At 38.4% G+C, this 22,585-nt stretch overlaps 1 protein-coding gene across 2 annotated transcripts in view; it reads right to left on the bottom strand.

Moving 5' to 3' along the window:
• Ano6 (anoctamin 6) overlaps positions 1 to 22,585 on the bottom strand; it is a 191,492-nt gene that overhangs the window by 45,836 nt on the left and 123,071 nt on the right. For both annotated transcript variants that reach the window (XM_076854348.1, XM_076854347.1), the window contains 4 exons: positions 22,241 to 22,356; positions 16,272 to 16,406; positions 9,658 to 9,763; positions 4,811 to 4,871 (listed from right to left, as the gene is read on the bottom strand). In XM_076854348.1, the coding sequence (XP_076710463.1) occupies positions 4,811 to 4,871; positions 9,658 to 9,763; positions 16,272 to 16,406; positions 22,241 to 22,356 (418 nt within the window). The remainder of the gene's footprint in view (positions 1 to 4,810; positions 4,872 to 9,657; positions 9,764 to 16,271; positions 16,407 to 22,240; positions 22,357 to 22,585) is intronic.

Raw genomic sequence — 22,585 nt, 5'->3', positions numbered from 1 at the left:
CATGTGCCCTCTCCCGTCTCTCAGACTACAGATATATTCTTTGAATATAACTATTGGTTTAAAGAGAATTGTGATTAAGGACACCAAAATCCTGTTGCACTCTGGCACCTTCTTTGGTTTGAGTGCCAGAAGCTTGGTCTTCAGTGTGGTGATGTTGGGACCTTCAACAGGTAGAGCCTAGTAGGAAGTGATGAGGGCACGTGACTCCTGTCCTTGGGAGGAATTAAGTAATTTCCATGGGACTCCATGTAGTTGCCAAGAGAGTGGGTTGTTATAAAAGAGCAACATTGGTTTTGTTTCACCAGATCAATCTCTCCCTTCCTCACATGCTCCTGCTATGATGCCATCTACCATGTGACACAGCCAAGGTGGCCTCACCAAAGCCAAGCAGATGTTAGTGCTGTGCTCCTGAATATGTAAAACTGTGAACTAAATAAACCTCTTTTCTTTATACTTTATCCAGCATCAGACATTGTTATAGAAATGGAAAACTAATATGGCACCAAAGCATCTATAGGCATAAATTAAACAAACTGGTACTGATTTCATAAACTTATTAAAATTATACTGGAAGACTTTTTTTTTAAATTACTGTTATAGAAAGAAGGGGCTGTATCTATGTCAGATGAGATATAGCCAAGAATAGATTCAACATTAAGTCATTCCCATTTTTCATAGCTCCAAATATAATAATGCAACTAATTCAATTAAAATAAAGATTTCTGTATCTTTCTAAAAGCTTGTACAAATTTGTTAATATACACTGCATTGTGAATGATCCAAAGGCTGAGAACAGCCAAATTATTTGCAGAGCTCTTATAGTCTGTTATCATTTTCTGTCTACGGGGCCTCAGTTAATTTGCTTAATTTACTTGAGTGTCATTTATGCAGTGTCCATTTAGCAATAGTAAGAACAGGAGATGATTCGTAAAAATAAGATTTTCTTATTTAAAAAACACACAAGCAATTCTTTTCAAAAGTAAGAGAATAGTGGATGCTCTTTTCCCTCCTGCATGAACTTATGTATAAGGGACACAAAGGCTGAGGTTTACTAAATCCTGAACTTTAGAAGCCATTCTGCCTACTAAGTGATTAAGACTGCAATGTCAGCAAGAAACGATTTGGCAAAAAATGATGAGTTGTTAGCAAATTCCCAACTTGAAGGCAAACCCATGAAGGGAGTTTTGGTTCCTCATTTCACTTCAGCCTAGGAGTCTCTGGAAGGTACTGGTAACTCAGTACACTTGGAACTTTGGAGTACTACTGGGCCATATCAGTGCTGACCCACAATGCCTTGTGTCCCAGACAGGATTTCCTGTTCTCTCTCTCTGCAATAAAATAACTAGTAGAACTCCAAAAGGGAGCCCTGCATGGCAAACCCACACCGCCAGAAGGCTCTAGTTAATGAGACAGTTAAAAATTCTTGAACCAACGTATAATAAGAGGGAAGATTGTCTGGGTCTTGGGAATCAAAAACAGGTTTTCCTTTTAGTCATGATTTTAGTTCATCTAAAGAAACATAAAAGATGAAGCAGACACCTGTCCACAAAAGAGGGGTTCAGGTAATCTAGCGTTGGTGGTGTCACGTCCTTCAATGTATAAGGACAAGAGAGATGCTCGGGTCGATGGGAGGGTTCTGGTTGCTATAATAGTTTGCTGCTGAAGGTCCAGGATATCTTAACAGGTCTTCAAATTATTCAGACCTTATTACTCACAAAAGCTTAAAGGCAGATTAGCTTGCTCAGTCTTTATTATATGTTTCTAACTTTAAAGTCAGAAGGTTAAAAATTACATTTTTAGACTTTTAAAGCTAGGATTCTGGAAGTGACTTTGAAGATGCTAATCAGATGCATCTGTATGGCTGAAATCAGAAACCAAGCGGTATGGTGGTATATACCTGTAATCCCAGGTATATACCTCCTGGCTCAGGAGGCTGAGGCAGGAGGTGTATACCTGTAATTCCAGGTATACACCTCCTGGCTCAGGAGGCTGAGACAGGAGGATTGCAAGTTCAAAGCCAGCTTCAGTAACTTAGAAAGACCTTAAGCAACTCGGCCAGATCCTGTCTCTAAGATATAAACAAAGGGCTGGATTTCTCAGTGGTTAAGCACCCCTGGGTTCAATCCCTGTTACTAAAAAAAAAAAAAAAAAGGAAACCCAGTTGAATGAAGCAGAGGCAGGGGTTGCAGGAGCTGTGTTATTTTGCTACTATGGGCCTGCAGGAGCAGTACAGTCTGAAACCGACAGTTGCGCCAGCTATTTCGTCATCCCCAAGTACAGCTAGGTAGGCTTCCTGATTCCCTGGATCCTTATTGATCCAGGTGTCCAGTGTTTTTCTGGAAATTACAAGGCCCCATTTAAAAGCCCTCAAGTGTAAAAATTAAAAACGACAGTCATGCAGCCATAGTCTGAGCCAAGGAGAACCAAGAAGAAGCAGGTCAGAAGCAACAAGGAACAGGCAGGATGGGAGGTGTTCAGGGCTCCATGATCAGCGTGATTTGTTGGGCTGGTTTGGCTTGAAAGGGTGAACATTTTTCAGATAAGTATATGATTTGTAGTACATTGCTTATAAAAGGTTTTCTACCCTCAACTTTTGTAATTTCCAAAGAGGAGAAAAATAAGTACCATATGCATCTGGGCACAAAAGAGATGTTACGAAGAATATGATGGTGATGATATAAATAACTTCACATAAGCCTCCTGCCTATTCAGTTCTGCAATTTCAGATTCTATAACGAGGTTCACAGCAGTAGCTCTCATAAGACAGAAGTAACAAGCAACATAAAGCACTTAAAATAAAGAGTCCATCATACATACATATCCTTAAAGATATACACATGATGCTGTGAGCAGTGCTGAAACGCTTTTGGCATTCTAAAATCAGATGAGATAAATTCAGCAGCCCAATGCATAAGGCAATTCTGTAAACATGGTGCAGTTAATGATCAGAAAAAGGAAGAAGGTTAGCTAAGAAATTTGAGCTTTGTCTTTCCAGTGTGAACATTAATTTTTTTTTTTTTGCTTAATATAAAATGTCATCTTTAATTGGGGCGATCAGCATCCATTAGTATACAGACATCAACAGATGTGTTGGAATCTGACAGGTTATAAATCAGTGCTGAGACTACGGCCAAGATAAGAGTTAAGTGCACAGTCAAGAACACTGCAGATTTTGGAGCATTTTGGATTTCAGGTTTAGGTGTTTAGAACCTAAATTCCTTTCGGGGGGAAAAATGTGTCTTACAATGGAGGGGTAAGGATGACACTAACACATGAATTTGCTCTTTATGCTTCTGTGTCAAATATTTGCCAGAGTGTGGACTCTAGCGAAAACATGCTAAAAGTTGAATGACAGTGTCACTCATTGGATAAGTTTGGCCACAGCACAGTTCACTTTAGCAAAGTGCAGCAACTAACATCTCCAAAAAGTGTTCAAAGAACTGGCCATTTGGTGACCCTTCGAAGGCACAACCACTGTCAAAGAGACATACTGCTGAGGACACCTGTCAATCACTGTTTCTGTGAGCTGCATGTAGTGACATGTCCTTCTCTTAAGAGACATGGTTCAGTTCCTTCCCCCACCTTCTATAAACTGAACTCTCTGGGTCCCTTGACTTACACAATGAAGCTGGAAATGCACTTATCTTTGAAAATGGGATTTTTTTTCCTTCTATGTTAGAACATTTACATCAAACATTTAAAAATCTGCATTTAAAGAAAATAATTGCCTCATTAATGATGCTATACAAGAAAATAACAGTGTTCTTACATTCCTTAGGATTATATATCTATTCTACTTATTACATGGCATTTGTTGTTATTATAAGAGTAGTACTTATTAAATATTCATGCATATAGAAAAGGAAGAAATTGTACCCATAAACCTAGTGTTGCTGCTTCCTCCTTACCCCTACCCCCCACCCCAAGAAAATATTAGATGGGTCATAGCTGTGGGGACTGTTGCAATACAGGCTGGCATCTCCAATTAGAAAACCTGAAATCTGAAAGGCTCCAAAATCTGAAACTTTTTGAGCACTGACATGCTCAAAAACACTTCAGATTGTGGAACATTTTAGATTTCAGATTTTTGGATTAGGGTTGTTCATCTGGTAAAATCTATGTAACCATTCAAAAATCTGAAAAAATCTCTGCACCCTGAAACACTTCTAGTCCCAAACACTTTGGATAAGGAATACTCAATATATAATGGGTTCCAGTGAAATATGAGCCCCATGTTAAACTAATATCTAGTTTAATAAGAGGCATGGGTAGGGTTAGTTCTCCCACATGGATGATGGCTTGGCCATAGGACTTGCTTTTCCTGATGGACATTAGCAAATTTGATACAACTATGGACTTAAAAATGCCTGTGTATTGGGGCTTGTTCTTTCTTTTCTCTGGAACACTGAAATTATGTGAAGAATCTATTTGAAGATGAGAGACCAGGTGGAACAGAGAAAAGCCTTCCCAGATGAGCCTGGAAGACCAAACCAGGTTTGTAATTACCAGATCATCTACCCACAAGGGAGCCATGAGCTCACTGCAGAGATCAGATGAGCCTAAAGAACCTTCCAGCTGATTTACATATTGTGAGAAATCATAAAATGAGAAATAAGGTTTGTTGTTTTAAGCCACTGTATTTTGAAGTTGGTTTTTTTAAATAGTAAAACCTGACACAAGGGCAGATGTATAAATGAAGTTCTTATGGGTGCTGAAGTTTAATAAATGATCATAAAAGTGGGTAATTTGACGACCTATGTAGAACTGTATAATACTATTAATTTTGTGCACAGAAATGAAAATAACTTACCCCAAACTCCCATAAATACTGCAAATACCAGGGTTCCAAAACTGTCAAAGATGCACAATTTCTGGAAAATACATAACATACAATGAATCAAGTTTTTCACTTATTGGAATTCAGTCTTGTATATTCTGCATTCTGAAGTTCTTTCTAAAACTAATCCCTAGTTTAACAATTACCATGTGAACTATATACTCATGGGTAGAATTTCTCATTCTTTTAAAAGCAAATGCCTTTTGCGATATTAACCTGAGTGCATTTTCCAATGGAATCTTTCCACATTGTGATAAAGAAACAGGTGCAGCTGCTAAGACTCTACTCTGTTTGAAGTCTCCTTCAGCCTTGAAAAATGGCCTCTCTCTATGAGCTGTCATAGTGAATGTGAGGAAGTAGCATGGTGGATCTAAGAAAACAATACCCTCTAAGCAAATCTTAGCTTTATGATTTGCATCTTAATCATCCCGCCCTCTTCAGATGGTAGGTTCATGAATTCTTGATTTTCTTGTTCAAAGAAGTACAAAGCTGGGGTTTATTCAGAGATGGATTTCCTCTAGGGGAGCTCTGCTCCCTCAAACCCAAGGATGGTTTTTCTACTTGGCTGACAGACACTTTCACTGGTATAATAGATACACAGGTAACATTGCAATGAGTATACTGATCATCAGTGATAAATAACATATCTGGCCAAAGACGACTAGGGTCACTAGTTCTGCTAAATTTATCTCTTTTTTAGTTTATAAATAGCCTATCTTCCTTTATGACTTCCTGGAAAATTTTTAGTTGGTTGCTAAATTTTTGTTAGTGAGCATTTTTTATATTTCTTTAAAAAAATCCATAAAATAGAGGTTGGGGTTGTGGCTCAGCGGTAAAGTGCTTGCCTAGCACGTGTGGGGCCCTGGGTTCGATCCTCAACACCACATAAAAATAAAGAAAAATAAAGATATTGTGTCCAGCCACAACTAAAAAATAAATATTAAAAAAAATCCATAAAATAATGGAAAAGTGACAAGCTTATGTTATATCTACTTCACAATATATTAGATGAAAAGTAAAGTAAAAATGGTAACTGGATAGAAAAAGAAGCTAGATGTTTAAAAAAAAAAAAAAAAAAAAAAAAAAAAGCTTCAAATACCCAAAGCTGCTTCTAGTCTACTTTGTTTTAGGTAATTTTTTCTGGTTACCCTTTAAACACATGTGAAGTGATGAACTTTTGTATGTAAAAACATTAGTTATGCTATTTTCTGGAAAGAATATACACCCAACTACCTTCTCATTCATCTGGTTTCCAAAGCCCATAGATGTTCCCTTGATCATCCATGTAGTCCCTGATCAAAAATCACAATTCTAAATTGTCTCAACAATTATTTTTCTCAAAAATCCAGCTCCAGGAAGAAAGGACTAATAAATGCATGACTGCATTGAGGAATAATGTTCTCCACCTACTTTGCTAGTTTGGAGATTTCATAAATCACATATTTTAAATCTTTTAGCTTTGACTCTTATGGGAACATCTTTTCCAAGTTGTCTTTTAATGCTGTTTTATCCTTTATTGCAAATTATTAAGTCCTGTGAAAAATAGTTCTGCATGTTATAATGTTGTGATTGCAGATTCTGTCCAATAATACACTTGTTTTAGGAAGCAATGCAAGGCTCTATTAGATACTACCCTGCTTGCTCTGATACCTCTGCCTACCTACTCTGGAAGAAAAAAGCCCTTCCAGAATGAGGTGGCTAGGTGAATCCTCAACCTTACTCTAGGAAAATGTTCATGGAGACACATCTACCAGTGGTAGAGGAAAAACAAGAGGAGCGGCTAGGAAGACTGCCAAGATAACCCTGGCTGCTAGCTCAAGGCGAGGGGCATGCCTTGCACTTCAGAGAGACAGATGTAGGTCTGGATGAAATTACCATTCTTGCCCCATGTGTGATAATCAAGGACCCAGGAGGAAGAATAAGATATTTGGCTTTTTTGTTCTGTGTCCCATGAGCCATATGAAAGCAGAAAGTAGAGGAGAAAGTAAGCAAGGGGCTTTCTTGGTAAGAAGCCTTGCTTAGCATTTGTGTTTAAAGCAATTATGTTTAAAGGCATTTGCTTTAAACACAGAGAGGGCAAGGTGGCTGTCAGAGCAGCCCTAAGCCAGCATACTCTTTGAGTCAAAGGGAACAGGAAAGATAAGAGCCATGTATGAAGGTGTGACAATTTTAAAAGAGAAAACAAATCAGAATCTTAAACATAAGACCATTTGTTATTCTTTCTTCCTGCAGAGAAACAAAAATCAAAATTTTATAACATTGTATTTCTAAGAACAAAATATTAGAACTGACCATGATTTTCTTTTGTCTTGTCTGCCATAGAGCCAAGGCCCTTATTCAATGATCAGTCAGTAAAAGCAGTATCAGAGTTATCAATCCCCACAATTCACATCGTTGTTTCCTCATTTTCTTGGTCCTGATTTTTATCAGGATTTTAAATTTGTTAACCCTTTTGGCATACATATCAATTAGTGACATCTCTTTTGAAAAGAGGTAGAAATTTATGCTTAAATAAATGTATGAAGGAAGAAATTACTGCATTAACAAAAATTTCCATCTCATCTTTTAATTCATATTCTTTTTAATGTTTCCTTCCCTTCATAAATCATTCTGGCAAGATTCAAGGGACTCTTTAGGAAAGTGAAATTGGAATAGACCCATTTTTTATCAAAACAATGAATGGATAATGTACACAGAGACACTTGACAGTCATGTGCTAAGGATGGGTAGGTGGAGCAGAAGAAATGAGAGAAGAATGGAGGAGGGGAGTGTGAGGGAGAGAACTTTTGAGGGAAAGTGGACTTTCCACCTATAGTTTTGTGGAGCATAATTTCCCTCTGGTATTGATTGTCACTGGCATTTGCTTTAAATCCAGGAACTCAGGATTTATGTTGAATAGTGACCTTTAGTTTATGAGTCAATATCACTGGAAAGCAGATCTCACTAATTTCAAGTCTTTTATTTTGTGATTTTTTTTAAATGGGCAGGGCTGTGTGCAATGAAATCTACTTTAATTCATAATTAAGCATAAAAATCTAAATGCTGTCAATGCCCTGCAATTATCTTAACTAAGTGGTGAAATAATTTTTTAATATAAATCCAACTTTGAGAGTAAGTGCCTGGTACCATTGTCAGCTAGGGAGGAACACAGTATTGGCAAGAAATGTAGATCTGCTCTCAGTTTCTGTCTTTGCCAATGATCTTAAGCAGACTGTTGAATCTCCTAGATTCTCAGTGTTTTAATCTATAAAATGTAGACAACAACTATTCTGTCTATCTGACAGGGCTTTTGTATATGTCAAAAGTATAAAATATAAAGTGGTGGGGCTGGGGATGTGGCTCAAGTGGTAGCGCGCTCGCCTGGCATGCGTGTGGCCCGGGTTCGATCCTCAGCACCACATACAAACAAAGATGTTGTGTCTGCCGAAAACTAAAAAATAAATAAAGTGGCCTCACTGCAATAGCAATATAGTTGTATAATCAAGCTGATATCGAGTAGGTCAGAATGTTCTGAAGCCATGTAATGATTCCAAAACCGTCATGGCAGGACGAGGGGACAGAGAGATCACAACAAGGGGAGATAGTTTGTCAACTGTCAGGAAGATGCTATGAAGTAAGCTGGCCATCTTTCTTCCTACTGTGGAGTTTTCAGACTGTTCTGTGATAAGCTCCCTCCAGTCTCAATGCTTGCCCTAAACCTGCTGGATTTTAAGGGGTCAAGAGCATCTGCAAGCGCACACCTGTAATCCTAGCAACTGAGGCAGGAGGATTGAGAGTTTTGAGGATTGCCGCCCTAAGCAACTCAGTGAGGCCTTGTCGCTAAATAAAATACAAAAATGGACTGGGGATGTGGCTCAGTGTTCCTGGGTTCAATCCCAGGTACAAAAAAAAAAAAAAAAAAAAAAAAAAACCCATCTGCATGTATCAGGTGGGCTAGATGTATTTTGTAAAATGTTTTGAGACAAACACCTTTTATTACATATATGCGAAAACTTCTTTATATATATTTATTTTTTAGTTTTTTCGGTGGTCACAACATCTTTATTTTTATGTGGTGCTTAGGATTGAACTCAGCGCCCCGCACATGCCAGGCGAGCACATTACCGATTGAGCTACATCTTCAGCCCCTATTTATAGATTTTTTTTAAATTTAGTTTTTATTTGTTCTTTTTAGGGCCCCAGTCTTGTGGATGTACAGGATGGTGGGATTAAACAAAAAAGAATGAAGGAACGGGAAGGGGGTAGGAATAGGAAAGACAGTGGAAAGAACCTGACATAACTTTCCTATGTACATTTATGAATACAGATGGATTTTTAAGGACCCTGCTGGTCATATTTAGACTAAGCACAGTTTCAGAATACTTAAATGGGGAAAAACACAACTTTTACTCATACAAATTTCAGGTTTCATAAGAATAAATAACAGGTTTCCACTTGCTTCAATTAAGGAAAACACTTATAATAGTAAACCTATTACGGAGTGTTCATGAAATAAGCTGGGCTTGAGATCTTTGCTTTGATTACTTGAAATACCCAAATAGGTTCAATTCCACCATTTCGTCACTGACTCTCCTTGAGATTTTAGATAGGCTTTTTGATCTCAATTTATCATTTCTACAAAGTGAGCAAGAGGAATAAGAGAGGAATAAACACATGCATTGGAATACTACCTTCAGAATTTTTGGAAGCTTAGTTGAAAAACACCTTTCGGATTCCTCAGCAGGAAAAAATGGTATAATTTGTATGTAATACAAAAATGACTAGTAAAAGAAAAAAAAGTTGCTTTGTTATGTTTAAATATTTGAAATAATAAAAATTACCTTTGAGGACTCGCAAGTAATATTCAGTTTCCAGAATGGACAAATCTTGTCACACTGAGGACACATTACAATCTTGCCACCAATATCAGGATCACAAACTTCTTTGCTAAAGAGAGAGAGAAATAAAACTTATTTAAAAGGCTTAATGAAAAGGACTTCCCTTTCTGCCAGCATGATAAAATCCAATATCCATTCATGATAGGAAATAAAACTCTTATAAGAATAGAAGTGAACTTCATCAGACTGATAAAGGTTTGCTCCATAAAACCTATAAAAATATTTAATGGTAAATGCTTAAAAGTGTTTCATTTAGCTCAGGAATAAGACAAAGACTCTATCATAATCACTTCTTTCTAGTGGAGGTCTCTGCCAGCACAGGAAGTCAAGGAAAACAAAGCCAGGAGGACTGGTCTGAAAGAAAAAAACCTGACTCTACTGATTGGTTCATATAGACTATCATGTATCTTTCAATAGAATTTACATGTAAAATATTAGAATTAAGAAGTTTAAAGTTTGCTAGACGAAGAATCAATATACAAAATATACACAGTGACACAGAAGGGAATTGTGTCTCTATGTACCTGCAACAATTATGAAATAATTTTTAAATGCCATTTTCATCAGCTTAAAAAGTATGAAGTGTTAGGTGGTGGTGACTTGGTGGCAACTTAGAACAAAGCAGCCCGCACTGGAAAAGAACATGAATCAGGTGCTGGCAGAAATGCCTGTCAATCAGCCAGATCTCCTGACTAACGCCTGTCAATCAGCAGGACCCCCTGGTCAATCCTGGAGTTCAGCCAACACCCCTGACTAACTCCAAGGGGGCAAGGGACCCTAGAAACACCTTTTCCTGTCCCAAGCCCTTCCCTTCCTGCTGTAAGCCCCATAAAAGTCCAGTCTGGTAGAGCTTCCACGCGGTTTCTCCTCAGACCCTTCCCCTGTCCCCTCTGTGGGTCTGATCGAGTTCCACCAGGGAGTGATATCTCAATAAAGCCTGTTCAGTGGCCCTTTTAAATCTGCCTCCTTTGGTCGCTGCCTGCCTCGCCTGATCTGACATGAAGTGTCTAGAACAGTTCTAACTGAACCTGATTTAAGATCTAGATGATGGAAATTTTAAATATATGATAGATACATATATTTAAATATATATGATATTATATAAATATAATATCATAATTTAGAAGAATCAATACTTGAAGATGTGAGATCTCTTCCATTTCAGCTGTAAGCTCCATGGAAAAGCAAAAGCTCAGTCAAAACACTACTGAAGAAGAAGGCAATATTGGTATAGATTAAGAAAAACAACTGATGGAACACAAGAAAAATTTTAGACACAAATCTCCATCACATAAAAAAATGATGTAGGACAGAGTTGGCCCTGCAATTTAGTAAGTTGAGAACTGACCTTTCAATAAATATGGCTGGTACTACAGAATATCTATGTGGGAAATCATAAAATTAAACCAGTAATGGTAATACATACAAATCAATTCCAGGTGGGAACTGAGAACATCAATAGTACTAATGTATTAGGGGGAAAAACAAACAGAATATTTAGATAATCTTAAGGTAAGAAGAAATTTCCTAAATATAAAAGCATAAATCATCAAGGAAAATATTGATATATTCAATATTCTTTTAAAAGTAAGAATGTCATTAAAAGACAACTTGAAAGAGAAAGAACTAGCCACACAGTGGTAAAAGCTTTGCAACAGGTAAACATGACAAAAGATTACTCACCAGAATATTTTAAGAACTCCTACAAATTAGTAAGAAAAAAGCAAACAGATGTTGAACACCCACTCCCTCTAGCAGAAGCCATTCAGATGGATTCTTATGTCAATAGGTCTATAGCTGTGCAATTAGGTGACCTTGCAAAATAACTCAATAAAAACAAATGGGCCTGGGAAGCACTTCTGAAATAGTTAAGATCTTGAAAAACTAACTCCTCCATAAAAGCAGTGAAAGTACTGGCAAAAATTGTCAAAATGAACCTTTTCAGAACTCTGGTTACTAACCAAATGCTTACAGTGATCTGAGGAGCATTAATTTGAAGGAAATTGGCTAAATCTCTAAGAACAGTGAGCTTTGTGGCATTTTAACTGGACCAATTCCCATCCCTATCTTCCAAGTTTCATGGTAACCTTAAAAACCAGAAAGTCAAAGTAGTTTGGGGCTACCCAAAAACCCCAGAGAATTGTCAGTATTGGACCTATCTAGAAGCTCCCTGGAAATGCTCCAGGCACAGTATTTGTCATTTTGACCATGTATTCAGGGCTCAGACTGTGCAAATAGCCTAGTCCCCCAGGTGTCCAGTGAAAGCAATCAGCAGGAATGGTTTAACTTTGCAGCTGCCTGAGGCAATGATACCAGTAGAGGCTAACAAGAAGTTAACTCTAAAACCAAACAGGAAGAATTAGGGACTGAGGTAACCATAGAGGGTTTTATAAAGCTTCAACATACTCCTGGAATTGTTGAAGGCCATGTGCATGTGTAGGACCCAAGGCCAGGAAACACCTAAGGCAACCTGAATCTCTCACCTCTGGCTAACCTGAGGTTCTGCATGTGAAAACACAAAAGGCTAAGGGAGAGCTGAAAAGTGTGTGTCTGAGTGTGAAACAAACACACACACACACACACACGGGCAGAGGGAAGGAAATGACTGGTTCTAGCATTTAGTGAAATCACTAGTTAATCCAATCTTTAACTGACAGCTAAAGTTACTGAACACAGACTTCAGAAGTCACACCTGACAAAGAATACGGACCTTATGGAATTAGCTCAGGACAGAAGCTGGACAAAGAACACCAGTATCAACAACAACAAAAAGTAACAACAAACCCTGAAAGTGGGGAGGGGCCGGGTCCTGATTTCACTATCACCTACATTATAATATTTAAAATGCCAAGTTCTCAACATAAAAAAATCACAACATACACCAAGAAAATGAAAAGTATGGTTCTAATGCAGAGGGGAAATAAGCAATCAAGAGAAACTGTCCTGAGGACCCCCACACATTGCACTTATTAGACAAAGACTTTACATAAGCAATTATATGTATTTCAAGAACTAAAGAAAATTGTATCCAAAGAATTAAAATAGGTGAACCATATGAGAATATCAATAAAGAGATAGGCATTATTAAAAAAAATTAGATATTTAAGGAAAGAAAAGTACAATAACTTCAATAAAAAATTATCTGGAGGGGCTCTGCTGCAGACATGAAATGGCAGAAGAATCAGTGGAAGCCAGTTGATTTGGCGCCTGTATCCCAGCAGCTTGGGAGGCTGAGGCAGGAGGATCGAAAGTTCAAAGCCAGCCTCAGCAATATTGTGGCACTAAGCAATTCAGAGAGACCCTGTCTCTAAATAAAATACAAAATAGGGCTGGGGATGTGGCTCAGTGATGAGTGCCCCCGAGTTCAATCCCCGGTACAAAAAAAAAAAAAAGCCCCAAAACCCCAAACCAAAGAATCGGTGGTTTTAAAGTTGGTCTATTAAGATTACCCAATTTAAGGAATGAAAAGAAAAAGGAATGAAAAAAAAAAATGAACACAACCTCAGACACTAAAAGGGGCAGAGCCAAGCATGGTGGTCACTAAAAGGGGCAGGGCCAGGCATAGTGGTCAATGCCTAAAATCCCAGTGACTGGGAAGGCTGAGGCAGGAAGACTCCAAATTTGAGGCCAGCTTCAGCAACTTAGTGAGACCCTGTCTTTAATTTTTAAAAATAAAGGACTGGGGTTATAGGTGAGTGGTAGAGCAATCCTGGGTTCAATCCCAGTCCCCCAACAAAACAAAAATACTCCTCAATTTTTTTTGAAGTTTTTAATTTAAAAATTTACTACAATAATCAAACTTAGAATGTGTTGATCAATGGGGAAGAATTGGTAATAGCGGATTTTTCAACAAGGGTGCCAAGATAACTCAATGGAGAAATAAGCAGTCCTCTGTAGGATGGTCTGGGGCACCTGGAATGTGTGTGCATGAAAAATTAACTCAAAATGAATCAATCACAGACCTGAAACCATAAAACTCTTAGAAGATAAACACTAAGAAAATCATGAATGTGAATTACTGACTTCTTGGAAAAAGCACAAATAATAAAAGAAAAAAAGTAGGTGGGCTGAGGTTGTAGCTCAGTGGTAGAATACCTGCCTCACACACATGAGGCACTGGGTTCGATCCTCAGTACCACATAAAAATAAACCAATAAAAATTGTATCTATTTACAACTTAAGAAATAAAAAAAAAAAGCAAAAGAAAAAAGTAGGTAAATTGGATGTCATAAAAAAGCTTGTCAATAAATGTTCACAGTAGTATATTTATAGCAGAATTATTCACAACAGCCAAAAAAGGATTAATAACCCCAATGTCCATCAGCAGATGAAAGGATAATGTGGCAAATCCATACAATGGAATATCACCTGACCACAAAAGGGAGTGAAGGACTGATCAATGCTAGAACGTGGATGAAAGCAATGTGCTCAGGGAAAGAAGATGGTTATGAAAAGCCACACGCTGTACAGCTCCACTCCTTTGAAATGTCCAGAGAACAGAAAACAGGTTAGTGGTTACCGGGGCTAAAGGAAAAGGGTATTAGGAAATGAACTGCTAATGGGCACTTGTTTATTTTAGGAGAGATGAAAGGTTCTAAAAATTAGATGGGTAGTGGCTGCATAAGACTGTGAGTATACTCAAAACACCTTTTGTAGTATATAAATTATATCTTGATAAAACTATTATTTTAGAGGCTGGAGTTGTAGCTCAGCGGTAGAGCGCTTGCCTAACATTTGTGGGGCGCTGGGTTCGATCCTCAGCACCATATATATATATAAATAAATGAAGAGAATAAAAAATACTGTGTCCATCTATGACTAAAAAAACCCCTGTTATTTTAAAAAGGGATATATCAACTTGAAACATTTTAAAGAAGAGGAAATACCTATAATATTCCCCACTTATGTATCTACGTGTTTTCAAAACCACAAAATTTAATCGACTTTATGGGTCTAAGCTACAAATGTGATTTTTAAAATACAAGTGTACAGGAATGACAACTACAAAATTTAATAGAGTAGTTGTTTCCAAAGAAGACGGGGTCGGGTAAGGAATTGAGGAAAGCACTGTTATTTGAAGACAACACTTCTATTCTTTTTCTTAAACTGGATGATGTATCATTATTCTTCATACCTTAAATCTATTTTCTATTCTTGTAAATCTACTAGTATGTGATAGAACTGAAAATATTTAAAATTTATACATTCAAAACATTTTAAAGATATTTAATACATAATTAAAGCCAAATCTTTTTGAGCACACGACTATATCCCCAAGACCCTCCTTCTATTTTCCATAAAACGATCTGTGTGAAATGGCAGGAAATATGTGATGTGACTATCATGGTGATTTCATAAAATGAGTTACACTAAGAACAACCACACGAGAACCTTATCAAAATGCAACTTTCATAGTCTGCAAATGTATTTTTGAGATGCCTTTTTTTTTGGCGGGGGGGTTATTGTTTTTTGTTTTGGGCTGGAACAGTACATGAAACAATGGAGAAGCCAAGCACAAATTCGGGGGGAAAGTATCAACATTCAGCCTTTGGCCCAAACTCTTTTTCAGTGAAGAGGGGACAGTACTTGACAAACCATCTGCAGCTTTCTAGCTAAGAAGCCACAATGGGCACAAAAGGCTCAGAATCCCCCATCAATGGAACGGGCAATTACACCCATGCATGGGGCAGCCTAAGCATCCTGCCTCAGGAGCCAGGCTGATATGCTTGGGGCTTGAAAAATTTGGTCATCAACTCATTAATGGTGCCCAGAAATTTTGATCTGGCTGTTACACAGGGACAGAGGCCAGATGATCAACAGAAAATGTCTGGTTCAGTGCTGCGTCCCTTTCTGGAGGTTGAGACCCCCCAAATGGAGGAATGGCAACAATTCAGGACAGTGAGAATGAAATTCAGAGTGCTCTGGCACCGAGGGACTTGCCTTTAGAAAGTGCAGCTGGTGTTTGAATTCCAAAATCAAGCATAAATGAATTCTCTCACTTGTTTTCCCAAACAGAGTCAGGAATAATTTTGTAAAAGTAAAAAAAAAAAAAAAAAAAAAAGTAAAAAAAAAAAAAAACCCAAAACAAAAAAGCCAGTGACTGTTTACTTGAGTTATTAAACATGAATTCTTAATACAGATTAGAAACCCATTTTGAAAAGCAGAAAAACACCAGCTCTATCAGTTTTCCCATGGAAACCCTGAAGAAATAGGAGCTGCTCTTGGCCCATATCTGCAAAGCTGAGTGAAGCATTCCTCTGGGGCTAGAAGTTCAAGGGCAATTCTCCCTCCAGTCCTCCTTTCTTTTTCAAACACAGTATTGTCTTAAAATATTGGAGTGTTTCCGAAGGGTAATATTCCTGTCAGAGGCTGGGTTGGATTATCTGAGAAAAATTTTTTTCCATTTCACTTAGTTATTAAAACAAAGGGGATATATCATCCAAAGAAATGAGTGTTCTGCATGGAGTCTTCTTTTACCAAAATAGCCTAAAATCCTGCAAATAATTTTATGTCTATTCAACTTTTCAGTGTGACAACAAGGAATAAACAGAGGTTACCTCCATGTACAGTTATCTTGATTAAGATATCCGTAGAGAAAGCAGGCCACCCCCACCACTGCAGCCAGCAAGAGCATCTGAGTGTAATAGCCCAGCCAAGCAAAGTAGATTCCAATCTTCTCTCCATAGTATTTCCTGAAGACAGACAGAAATTAGTTTTAGAAGACACAAATAATCACTCTGCAGCTTCATCCTAATATTATTTTCTGATTTTAAACAAAGGAGGCTTTAAGCATAAGTCTCTGACTCAATTCACCCTTAAAACATGTCCGTCTTTGGAGCAGATCCCAAGTTCTGCTATGAAACCAAAGTGCATTACACATTATGGAAGCACTGATCATTATCACAGGTTTGCCTGTGGAAGCAAAGTAAATTTAAAGGAGAGTGGAGGAAAGCAAAATGCTGACTACGGAGCAAACGGAGCATCAACATCGCTCTCTGTAAGGACTAGTCCTAGTTTACACATTCTTCAGAATAGTATTTTTAATATGCCTGAAACAAAATAAACAATTTTCTCACTTATCTGCCTTGGCAAACTTTCCTTTGAAGGAAATATAATGTAGGTCACAAATAATAATAAGAAAACGACTGATAATAACACTGTTGCCCACCCCCCATTTGTAGGGGATACAAAGATCCCCAGCGGATGTCTAAAACCTCAGCTAACACCAAATTTAATACAGTGATTCCCCCTTTATCCGAGTCTCACTTTCAGTGGTTTCTGTTACCTGTGGTCAAGAAAAAGAAGGTTGGGTAGGGTACATTAAGATACTACAGAAAGAGACCCTGTTCAAATAATGCTTATTACAGCATACAATTGTTCAGTTTTGTTAGCTATCTTTAATGTGTTTATAAATCAAACTTTATCATAGGTATAAGTGTATAAGGGGAAAAAAAGAATACATAGTTTGGTCTCTGGCCAAAGTTTAAAAAAAAAAAAAAAAAACTCACTGTGAGAACGAGAGAGGGAGGGTATATGTGAACAAGAAATCCACGGCCCTATATTTCTTACATCTACCACTTCTGTGTTTTCTAAGTTTTAAAAGTTAATTAATGATGTAACTTGGGGTAAAATGGAAAAGGGGAGGTAGGAGAGATTAGAAGAGTGGGGGCTGAGCAAGCAGCAGAGCCAGAATTATTCCAGAGAGGGAGGCCAAATACATCAGAGGGGGGGTTTCGGGGACAAGGAGAAAACAACGAGTGGTTGTTCAGGCAAATGCTGCTGCTGCCTTTTCCACAGCTGAATCCCGCCTGTCTGTCTTGGTGGGTGAAATCTGGAGACTTGTTTAGCTCTGAGGCACGGAGGAGACTCAGGGTTCAGTGTGAAGCTGGGTTGAACTCCCTGGGCTTTGCCTACTGGGGACTTAGCTCTGAGAACAACCTGGAGACCTGGGAGGCTTCAGAGAGGAACATCTCTGGTCTGGACCAGCGCCACAGGCCTGGCAGGAGGCCTCATCCACGGGGAAAATGAAGGGTTGGGAACAACATGGGATGAGGGTATGGGAGGAACAAAGTGTGTCCATTTTCCTGTGTCTGAGGCTTTGTTGTCTGGCTTGTGGCTGGCAGGCTCAGGACGGTGCCTGGGAGAGAAAAGCCTGGCAAGGAGTTTGAGGTGTCTCGGCATGTTTTCTGTTACGCTTTCTGTAGCATGTTCTTGCCACGGTTTAGATATGGGTTAAATGTGTCATCAAAGAGCTCATGTACTGGAAGCTTGATGCCCAGTGTGGAGATACAAGAGGTGGATCCAAGTGGACGGTCCCTGGAGACCTCGCCCTCCAAAGGAATTAAGATAGTTCTTGTGAGACCCTGAGTTAGATCTCATGAGAGGTCATTATAAAGAGACAAGACTTGCTCCTCCCCTCCGTCTGCCCTCCTGTCTTGCCTTGTGACCCCTCCTGTCTTGCCTTGTGACCCCTCCCTTAAAAATGTGCTCTAGCCCTGATGTGACCCAGCCAGGGGAGCCTTCACAAGAGTTGGCATTATGCTCTTTGGACTTGCAGCCTCCCAAACTGTAAGCTAAATAAACCTCTTTTCTTTATAAAGTACCCAGCTTTAAATGTACACTACAGTAATGGGAAACAGATGAATAATAGTTCTGATAAACCATTCCATCCTGGTCATATTTAAAATTGGACAGAATCTTAGAGGTTTCCCAGTCCAACCTTCCAATGGTAAAAATATCCTGTCATATTTAGATAGCTGGTCAGGTGGTCTCAGCTTGGATATTTACAGTGACAAAGGGTTCATTACTTCCTAAGGCATGTCCTGTTACACTGAAGGCAAGGTTTGAAAGGTTTTCCGAATCTTAAATGGAAACCTGTCTCCTAGTTCTGAGAAGCTGGGGATAATGAGGGTACCTTAAAATGAGATATTCTCTGATCAATGTTTTTCTGCCAAAAACATCCCAACTTCTCTCATCCATTTAAAAAACTCAGCTTTGAAGAATCAAATAGTCTAGAAGACTGACTATAAAAAGGAACAGTCCCTAACCTATCTCTTGCTGCATAGAAACAGCCACTTTAAACTTTTAAAACTGATTCTTTATCACTTTCATATCTCAAAATAATATGCAAGAAGAGCTGGTTACTGATTCATCAGTTTTATGTATCACCTATTGACTTTTTACTCTGGAAGATAAGGAGTAAGCTCTCTTTCAACCCCACCTCATCTACACATTCATATCTCTGTTTCCATCCTCTTGACATAGTTACATTATAATTTTTGGTTAGATCGATACTCTTGTTTTACATTGCTATGACTCTGTATACATGATTCACAACTGAATCAAGTCATCTGCTATGATTACTTTTGCTTTCCTGCCCATGTTTTGTTTTCCTTGGAATTAATAATTGTCTTAATGGCTCAATGCTTGGTGCTCAGTGGACTTATCAACAATTCAGCCCCAGACTCTTCCCTGTTGTATGACTTCCTCAGTGTATTTAAACCCAGGAGGTGGTTTATCACAAAAACCTACTGGAGTTTTTCTATCACATTTTTAATTTTCACAAGCTACATTTTACTCTTGCAATGATCCCTTTTATAGAATCCTGCTCTTGTCTGGTGAATAAGAGCAGAATTGACTCCCATTTTCTGATTGGAGTTTTGAGGGAGAAACTTTTCTTTTTTCCCTCTGCAAAGCCTGTTTCTTACAGGTTGCTCTTTCCGGTTTGTTTGGTTTACTTTCCCTTTTGGTAATCTCTGGGAACCACAGATGAAGGTTAGCAGCCTGGATGCTCAAGGAGTTACTAGTGAAGCAATCAAGCAAAGGAACATGTGGACTTGGGATGGGGAAGAGTTAAATGGACTTCCCTTCACAAGATATAATTAAAACAGTGGGGAAATTGGTTAAACATTACCAAAAAATGATTAGGAACCCTTCAAACCTCCACCCTCCCATCAGATGATAAAGGTTTAATACAAAAGGAAATCAATAATAGGAAAACTGCACATGGATGACCTCAAATACAGTCATCCCTCCACATCAGTGAGTTCCACATTCACAGATTTAACCAGCCACTGCCTGAAAATCCTGGGAGAAAAAGAAATATGTCCATATTGAACATGTACAGGCTTTTTTTTCCTGTCATTATTCCTAAAGAATCTAGTATAAAAACTATTTCCATAGCATTTGCAATGTATTAGGTATCATTAGTAATCTAGAAATGATTTAAAGTATATGGGAGGATATACATGGGTTGTGTGCAAATACTACACCATTTTCCATAAGGAACATGAGTATCTGGGTATTTTAGTATTCCAGAAGGGCCCTGGAACCAGGGAATGCTGTATTTACATATATACAAACAGCTTCATTTAAAATCTTGTTCTACAGGGAAATCAGAGTTAATAAAAGTGACTCTTCCTGATTATAAGCTAGCTAATAAATGAAGTAGGAGAGAATTAAAGTATAACTAAATGAATGAAATTAAATCTCTATGGAATCACAAATCTAAATAGCAGTTGAGATTTAAAAGTTACCATGATCACAGAAAAAAAAAAAAAGAGATAATTGGACATTATGATCTTTATGACAGAAGCATCCAACTCCATGTATCAAGTATTTTTGCACAAAATCAATCAAGCTTTTAGATTAGAATCACATTACTATCTAAGGCAAATGCACAGGACAGAGGAACATGCTCAACACCACCACAGGGGAGAATAAAATCAGCAAAACAGGATCCAAGGAATTCTTGAAACAGTTGGACAGAGAGGCAAGAAACACAAAGGCAAAAACATGGGCCAGAGATGGAGATATTTTAGTTGCAACATCTGGCTCTTGTTTGGATCCCGATATGAACCAAGAAACAATAATTTCTGAGGTAATTAGATAAATCTGAACATTGACTATTTTTTTAAGTATTCAGATTACATTTAAAAGGCACTTTGTCTTTTAGAAGTAAATGTTAAAGAAATAATGGCATTTGGGGTTTGCTTCAAGATGATCCAGTGGGGCAGGGAGGGAAAGAGGTAGAGATAAAGATGGAACAAGACAGACTTTGAGTTTTTAAGTTTTTGAGCTGGGTAACAGAGACATGAAGTCTCGTTCTATTTTTTTCTTCTTTTGTACATGTTCAAAATGAAATATAAAACAAATGATTCGAGTGTTTTAAAACTCTCTCTGTAAACATCAGGCACTTGACTCCAGGCTGACTTGAGAATAACCTGACTCCCCTCCTCTCCTCACCCTCCACTTCCAATTCTTCACCAAGTCCCCTCAGTGCTACTCCCCAAATGCATTACCAATCTGTTCCCCCCATCTTCCAACTGGCCTACACCCAGAGCCTCCATTCTGGACCTGTTCTTCCTGCATCCTGTGCCCCCTGTGATCCATTCTCATTATCTCTACAAAACATTAATGAGACAAAACTATTAAACACTTAAAATATTAGAAGTGCTTCTCATTGCACTTAAAGTCTAAAGTCCTTCCTGTGTTCCTGCTACCCCTCTAATTTAATGCCTTATCCCTTTCACATTAGTGCTGCTCTTCCATATTTCCTTGAACTTGTCAAATGAACCTGTGCTCAGGGCCATTGCATTAGCTACCCCTATTCCTGGAATGACTTCTTCCAAATCCTCAAGGTACTAGATCCTTTTTCACCATTTGGTTCTCAGCTCAAATGTCACCTACTCCAAGATAACTTTTGAACTAAGTCTCTACCCATCCCCCAGATTCAGTATTCTGTTATTTCATTCCAATTTAAAAGTTTTCTCCTTTTTTTTTTTTTTATAAGAAATTTGCTTATGTGTATGTGTTTGGCTGTTCTTTGTCTCTATCCAGCAGCAATGATCCTCCATCTCACCCAAACAAAAGCTTCTGGAGAGCAGTTAGTGTTGGTGTTGTGAAAGACAACACCCTCCCCCCCACACACACAGTTAGTCATTATTTCTTGTGAGATAAAATAAAATAGTACCTAACAGCATATCCAGAAAAGCAGTGAAAATTTACTTGTCTTACCATATTATATAAACTAAACCTAACATTTATTCCTGTGCAATAAGGAATTTGGTGGGTCCTTGCTCCTGGTTCTTGGGAGGTTACCTCTAATCCCTTGGAATATCCTGAGAGAGGAAAGTCTTTTTATTCATGGTGGGCCCCTCAGACCACACCTGATAGTTTATGCCCAGGAAGTGAGTCATAGTGGCCCCTAATTTATGTTAATGAGATGAATGAGAATAGGGCTGGTCATGCTAGAGAGACCAATCACATGATTAGAGTTAGGGCTATGAACCACGTAATACTGGTCATACCTGCAGGAATACGAAGGGACTAGAAACTAAGTCACCTGGGTGATGAGTCAGTTGATCATGCCTAGGAAATGAAGCCTCAGTAAAACACCCTAAAAAGTGCAAAGCTCAGCGCTCTGGGTGAACTTCCATGGTTGGCAATATGTCTTGAATATCATCATACTTACATGTTATGAAGATAACCCTGAATGCTTCCCACTACAGGGTTCTCTACAACTCACCTGATAAGATCCAGAGGCTGCTTCTTGTATATGCTTCGAGGATGAGCCCATTCCCTGTACAGAAGGTACCTTTCATTAGGGCAGCTGGGGTCCTCTGACCGACTGCCGAATTGGCACTGGGAAGCAAAAGGAGACTAATGAGCACCATAATCATCATGTTTCCACAAATGTGCTTATTAAAGGTGGCACTAATACTTCACAGTCATTTGTAAAAAGGGGCCCTCACTTGCTGGAAGGGATGGAAACACCATCTAATTTTTACTGATTCTAAATCAGGGTTACTACTCTCTCTCTTAGGACTAATGTAGACAGAGATGAATGCTCAGATGTTGTGATTCTGGGAAG

The sequence above is a fragment of the Callospermophilus lateralis genome, chromosome 4 (assembly GCF_048772815.1).
Source record: "Callospermophilus lateralis isolate mCalLat2 chromosome 4, mCalLat2.hap1, whole genome shotgun sequence".
Classification (NCBI taxonomy): domain Eukaryota; kingdom Metazoa; phylum Chordata; class Mammalia; order Rodentia; family Sciuridae; genus Callospermophilus; species Callospermophilus lateralis.
This window is presented reverse-complemented; position numbering and strand designations above follow the sequence as displayed.